Here is a 6,890-nt window from a genome sequence, read left to right on the forward strand (position 1 = left end):
CTGACTGCTCTTTCAAAGGACCCGAGTTCAAATCCCAGTAACCACGTGGTGGCTTACAACTGATCTGACACCCTCTTCTGGTGTGTCTGAAGACAGTGTGCTACAGTGTACTTAGATATATGAAATAAATGAATAAAAAGTAAATACAGACTTAATTCTGGAATGGAGGTTCAGGTAAGTTAGGAAAATATAATAAGTATGATAAATCAAAAGGTGTGTGTGTGTGTGTGTGTGTGTGTGTGTGTGTGTGTAGCTTTTCCTATATTAGGTGAGTAATTTAAGATGAAAGTAAATGTGGTAACTGGTTAATTACTCTCATAACAAAGGAGAGTTAAAAAGAGGCGTCTCTGACCTGGAGCACCTCCTGGTGATTTACTGCTTACTCTAAAGCGCGTGCTGTATCCATAAGACACCAACTGTTTCCCTCTTTGATGATGTTGAAATTAAATAATCCACTTTGAAGGAGGATTGGGAGAAATCTTTTTTTAAAAAACAAACAAACAAACAGGATTTACATACAGTTGTCATTTAGTAAGGTTGCCTAATTGAGGGCAAATATCATTTTCTCCCCAGACTTTGGACAGGTAAACAGGCCATCAGTAATCATCGGAAAGCAATATGTAGTTTGTCTTTTTTGAACCTTGTAGTTTCCGGTTAGCTTATTGTGTATGATGGTCTTACCTTCAGGCAGTCCCATTATGTTAACACTGGTCATACGTTGAAGGCTAGGCGTCCCATGTTTCTACTGTGGTGCTAGTGAAGTGGAGTAAGACGCTAGGTAATTTTGGTGCTCATTTACATCTCTGCGTCTTAGGTATCTAAGCGCTTTCCCAGAGGACTGCTGGTGCTAGGTGGGGCTGGCTGTCACCTAGCAGCTCCATTTATCTGGCAAGTTGGCGGCTGCTTTGTGGTTATTCTGGACCTAACATCAGCTGTTAGGAGTGGGCAGGTGGATACAGTGGGCCCAGACCTGGGCTTCTCTGTGCTTGCTGTTTGTGTGTTGAGGTTTCTAAGCAAGCCATGTTTAAGCTGTTACATGTTGATGTTTCTTTCCTGAGAGCCTGGCACTGCCAGGGTTTTTTTTTTTGTTTGTTTGTTTTTTGTTTTTTCCCTTTCAAAGGCAGGTATTCACCTTTGTTCAAGGAAAAAGGGACAAAACAATTGCTTTTATTTTTTAGGGCACTGCATGTCATCCATCACCCGCCATTCTCATTGAAAGAGAAGATGCCTAACTGCCTTCCTTCTTTCCTTCCTTCCTTCCTTTCTTCCTCCTTCCTTCCTTCTTCCTTCCTTCCCTCCTCCCCTCAGCTCCTTGTGGATAGAACTTCCCTGCCCTTTTGTATTTCTGTTCTCCCTCCCTTTTAAGTGCCAGTTCAGGCACTTGGAGGAAGGTAGAATATTAAACCAGGTACATTACTTGTTTCAGATATTTCCAGTTAAAATTGTTTGAATACTTGCCCCATAGATGATGCTGAATAATCCCCTATTTGCTGGAAATCCTCAGCTTCAAGAACAAATGAGACAACAGCTCCCAACTTTCCTCCAACAAGTGAGTAAGAGAAGACGCTGCTGTCTTTGTAATGATCTGCTTAAAAGGTTTGCTGGTGAACGTGGCCTCTGCCTGGCTGACAGCACGGCGCACAGGAGCGCGTGGTCCCACCCACTGTGGACACTGAGTCTGACCCTCTCTGCCCATGTCACTCCTCCTGTGAGGGGAGAGCTGTGTTGCTGTTGCTCATGAGGATTTAGGGTTCTGACACTTTGTTGATATCATAGGCCATTTCCCTTCACTGCACTAACTGTGAAGTGCATCTTTATATACACTGTACAGTTTGGACTGGTTTTGAGAATCAGGAAAGTGCTACCCTCAGGTTGGCTTTTGTTGTAATGTCTCACTTTCTTCCAAATTAGTAGAATGCTTGTTCTCTGGGAGTAGACCTCATTTCCTCACAATTAGAGTTAGTGAGGTTAAGACTGTCAGTGTTGTCACCTTACGAAGGTTTAAAAAAAACACTCCCCAAGATGTCACAGTGCTATTTAGAAACATAAAGTGGTGTTGGTGTTTGAAACTGGTAGTTGTCAGGGTTCCAACTTGATTGCAATCATTGTTAGGCAGCAAGTCATTACCCACGGTCAGTGACTGTCCTTGGTCTACTGCAGTGGCACAAGCTCCCTGCCAGCAAGTCATTACCCATGGTCAGTGACTGTCCTTGGCCTGCTGCTTAGTAGGAGCTCCTTGTCTGTCAGGTGTGGGGCTTTGAAAGCCTAGAAGCTAGGGACGCTGCATTGATTCAGGTTTGCAATGGCTGTTTCAGATGGCGACGAGTAAGACTGTTAGATTAGCAGTCGACAAGGCATGGTTACCAGGTTACCACCATCTAATACATTTGCGTTTGGAATTGCATAGAAAGGTTTTTCTTCTGTTGAAGAAAGGGGATCTGTGGCTTGTGGGATGGCTCCTCCTTGTCTTCGCCCTGGAAATGGCATTTCTGGTAGGCTTGCTAGTGAGTTGAGTAATAGTCTGTGTGTGGAACTCGCTTTCAGAGAGGAGGGTTTGTGTTCATTTTGGGAAGAAATATGGTGTCTGGGTGTAAGATTTTAGATTTTCCTCAGAGATGTTGCAGAGTTGGAAATATGTGCCTGACTTGCTTTCAGTTCTTGGTAATCACTGGGCTTTCTTCTCCTCAGATGCAGAACCCTGACACGCTCTCAGCAATGTCGAACCCAAGAGCCATGCAGGCGCTGCTGCAGATCCAGCAGGGCCTGCAGACACTGGCCACAGAAGCCCCCGGCCTCATCCCAGGGTAAGCTCATTGCAGTGTCAGTCTGCCTTTTATTTTAATTATTGCGTTGTTTTTAGTCACTTTTCAACGTTACATCTACTTGTTTTTAAGAAAATAACCTGGCCAATGCTATGTTAAAGTGTAACCTGATGGGGTTGCCTGTGCTTTCCCTAGGTTTACTCCTGGCTTGGCAGCAGGCAATTCTGGAGGCTCTTCAGGAACCAATGCACCTAGCACTGCACCTGGTGAGGACACGAACCCCCAAGGGGGCACTGCCGAGCCAGGCCACCAGCAGTTTATCCAGCAGATGCTGCAGGCCCTTGTCGGGGTGAATCCTCAGGTAAGGATGCTTTTCTCTACAAACTTTGCTCTTGTTTTCAAATTTTCAAAAAAAAAAAGGCAAAAAGAAAGCAGCAGCCGTTTCCTGTTCAGAGTAATGAAAAGTACTATTCAAGGATAATAAATCTAAAAGCCAAACATTACAGAAATTATTAATTTTGTTGCTATATCACATAGCAGAGGAAAGAATTCTTCAATCTGATGGAATAATATTTAGAAGTAGCCTTAAAAAATGGGTTTTGAAGTACTTTCTTCAAGGCCCTTTGAAATAAGTTTCATTGTATAAGAGTTTATCAGGGAGAATCTAAAAACATTGTCAATGTTTCAGAATAGCCCTATCTAGGCTTCCTGTTGGAGCCTGTCCATTACTCCAGCACTTCCTGTATGTGGTAGACCCCTTAGTAATATTTTTGCACTGTGATCATTTATTGTCTTTACTAAGAGTTTACCATTAAAGGGGCCTGGAGAGAAGGCTAGCTCAGATGTAAGAGCACTGGCCATGCTTCCAGAGCACTGGATACTACGCACACCCAGTGTGCATATGGCGGCTCAGAGCCACAGTTAGCTAGCTCATCTAATGTCTGTGCACAGCATACATGCTGTCAGGCCAGTTGGTGTTGTAATTGAAGCACACTTAGTATTAATACAAGAGAAAGCATCTAACTCTAAACTGTCTGTGCATGGTTTCTGCTACTTGCAAGATTCTGAAGTACTGAAATTTATTAAGCTTGTTTTACCCTTTGTGGAGAAGAGAGAAGGGGCTTCAGGGAACCAAATCCAAACCCTGTGTGCTCGCCACAGCCTGTAAGGTTAGTTTAAAGGCAGAGTTATATGATCTGTTTGTTATGGTTTAGGAATAAACTATTCCAAAGTAAACTGCTAATCAGCTTTTAAATATGGATATTTATACAATATTTTAAATCATATTTTGCTCATTTGAAGTAAATACATAATATAAAGTAAGGATATGGGCAGTGGTTACTCATACCTTTAATCCCGACTCTTGGGAGACAGAGGCAGGTGGATTTCTGAGTTGGAGACCAGCCTGGTCTACAGACTGAGTTCCAGGACAGCCAGGGCTAGAGAAACCCTGTCTCAAAACATAAATACATATATACATATATACATACATACATACATACATACATACATACATACATACATACATACATAAAATGTAAGAATAAATTATAGACTAACACCTGGAAATATTTTTTTTAAATCTTTGCCAATGGTCTTGTGTATTTTAGATGAATAAGTTGGTTCTATTTAATAAATAACCAAATATGGTGGCTATATCTCAAGAAACAGGTAACAATTTAAAGAAAGCTCAGCAGAGCAGCATACATTATTTAGAATGCAGGTGATGTTTTCAAAGGTGACTTGGGTATAGCATGGACTGGCTTTCCTTAGATTGTGCTTCGTTGTTCTTTTCAGCAGCTGCAGAGTCCAGAAGTCAGATTTCAGCAACAGCTGGAGCAGCTCAGTGCCATGGGGTTCTTGAACCGGGAAGCCAACCTGCAAGCGCTGATCGCCACAGGTGGAGACATCAACGCTGCGATTGAAAGGTTGCTGGGCTCCCAGCCATCATAGCAGCATTTCTGTATCCTGAAAAAAATGTAATTTATTTTTGATAACGGCTCTTAAATCTTTAAAATAACCTGCTTTATTTCATTGGGATTCTGTGCTGTTATAAGGAAACCAATAGGAAGTGTCTGGAGGTGGAGCGCAGTAAGATGCGCAGTTGCTGTGTCCTTCTGGACCTGTGGGAATCAATGTTTCTGGTTAAGGCTGCTGCATGCATCAAACACTTGGCATTTATTGTAATTTTTTTAAAAATATCACCTTTTCTAATTGGGTGAACAAATTTTTGTCTTGCATCTGTCCAACTAACTTGCTTTTTAAACATAACCCTATGGTAGTAATTTATGTAGAATAAAGGCATTAAAAAGCAGATCATGTGCGCGCTCCATGATTTCTGGTTCAATATTGCTTATTGTGACTTTGGCATGTACTTTGCAAATAATGCTGTAAGATTTATACTACTGACAATTTTGTTTATTTGTATACAATACAAATTATTGCACATTTCTAGGCCATCTAAACAAAAATTTCTGTAACCAAAAAAGTGCAATGAGGACTCCTAATTGTAGAATCCTACAGCATCTCTGATAAACATCTCAGCAGAAGTGCCATTTAGTCAGTGTGGGAATAAAAACTAATTCTGGTTATCTCTTTAGGGACATTTAATTGTACAGACAACATAATGTAACAATATCTCAGCATATAATGGCTGTAAATTACCTTTCTCTGTGCCGCCTGAAGGAGCGCTGTGACATACACTGGTGTGTTTGCTGGGCTCCCTGCTCCCCACAGGTATCTCCGCAGCACTAAGTTTTATTGAGATGTCGCCCTCGCTGGAAGTGCTGACGCTTCAGTATCACCATAAAAGAGTAGAGCTATCTTTGGGTGTATCAGCTTTCTCACTCTTCGGCGATAAATACCTGGTTTTTAATGGTAGTGAGCCACTTGTTTCTCTCGTGTTTGGCTAGTTCTGTTAAATAGTTGAATGTCGTGCTGTTCAGAGCCTCAGAAGGGGGTGGGGGAGGGGTGAGACAGAATCTGTTCTGGATTGGGCCAGCCTGAACTAGGGAACACTGGCAACTAAGATTCTGTGAAGATTCTATGCATATAGTAGTGTCAGTTGGGTGAAAAAGAGCCGTTTTAACAATTTTGAGTAAGTTTGGCTTTTCTATAGCCTCTTTCTTCCTTCCCCAAAGACGTTCTACTTGCCTAACTCTCAGACTGTTGGGGTGATATATTCCTTTGGGACCAATTAAAATATAATGTTAGGGTCGGTGATATATGTGACTGGCTCTGGTTCAGTGTTCTCGTAGGTCACTGTATTCTCTCTTGTATGGTTGCCCGAAATTATAATGTTAAATAATCTAAAATTAGTTCAGACAAGTAAAATCAAGGGAAATAGAAGGTGAATTCTATAACTTCTGTAAGTTGCTTAATTTTAAAAGGTTGAGAGGCAGGTTGGCCCCAGACTGTATACTTTTCTGACACTATGCCCAGGAAGAAAACATGTACAAAGGCTGGGGTGGCGGTGTGACTGAGGAGGGCAGCACGGTGTGCATGTGTCTGTGCTCTCTGCCTTATACCTCAGTCTGTCTGGTTGAAAGACTTTGTACTGGTGACTGGCAATATGCAGGTGGGGCAGTGTCGAAGCAGTTTGATTTATTAATCACCAAATAACAATAAATCTCCAGCTTTTACACTTGGTTGTCTCGCCTCTTTTGTAGAAAACTGTCTTTGTTTTTTCTCAGTATGTCTTAATGTAAAGTTATTAGGATATGGGGGAAAGTGGACCTGTTCAGCAGTTCTTTGGGGGTGATAAGCTCAATCTTCTTTGACAGCAGTTCAGTCCTGTAGCAAACACCAAATAGGACTAAGCAGCTGCAGACCAGTTCTGTCAACAAGCAGCTGTAGTTCAATCCTGAAGAAATGGAGAAGCTTGCCCAACCAGCCTGAGGAAGCAGCAGGCTGCCACAGGAATGTCATGAGCAGTTAGGCCTTGGGCGAATTTCTCTCAGCAGGGTGTTACCATAAGCTGAGCTCAACGATGCAAAGAATGGCAGAGAAAACCAAACCAAGGTCAGTTCTGTCTCCCACTCTCTGTGGGGTCATTTTATACTCCTTCTCCAAGTGTCCTTTCATGTGTTTGCTATATCAAAACATCTTCTCACCTGTGTGCCCCAGCAA

General features: G+C 42.2%; 1 protein-coding gene across 4 annotated transcripts in view; it reads left to right on the forward strand.

Moving 5' to 3' along the window:
• The window catches only part of Ubqln1 (ubiquilin 1), a 43,452-nt gene extending 37,047 nt beyond the window's left edge, over positions 1-6,405 (forward strand). The window contains exons 8-11 of one of the 4 annotated variants that reach the window (XM_052157330.1): positions 1,466-1,549; positions 2,689-2,804; positions 2,958-3,123; positions 4,563-6,405. In XM_052157330.1, coding sequence (XP_052013290.1) covers positions 1,466-1,549; positions 2,689-2,804; positions 2,958-3,123; positions 4,563-4,715 — 519 coding nt within the window. In that variant the 3' untranslated portion in view covers positions 4,716-6,405. Of the gene's footprint in view, positions 1-1,465; positions 1,550-2,688; positions 2,805-2,957; positions 3,124-4,559 lie in introns of all 4 variants that reach the window. The other 3 variants (XM_052157329.1, XM_052157332.1, XM_052157331.1) reach the window with 3 other exon arrangements.
• Positions 6,406-6,890: the final 485 nt, after the last annotated feature.

The sequence above is a fragment of the Apodemus sylvaticus genome, chromosome 14 (genome assembly GCF_947179515.1).
Source record: "Apodemus sylvaticus chromosome 14, mApoSyl1.1, whole genome shotgun sequence".
In the NCBI taxonomy this organism is placed as follows: domain Eukaryota; kingdom Metazoa; phylum Chordata; class Mammalia; order Rodentia; family Muridae; genus Apodemus; species Apodemus sylvaticus.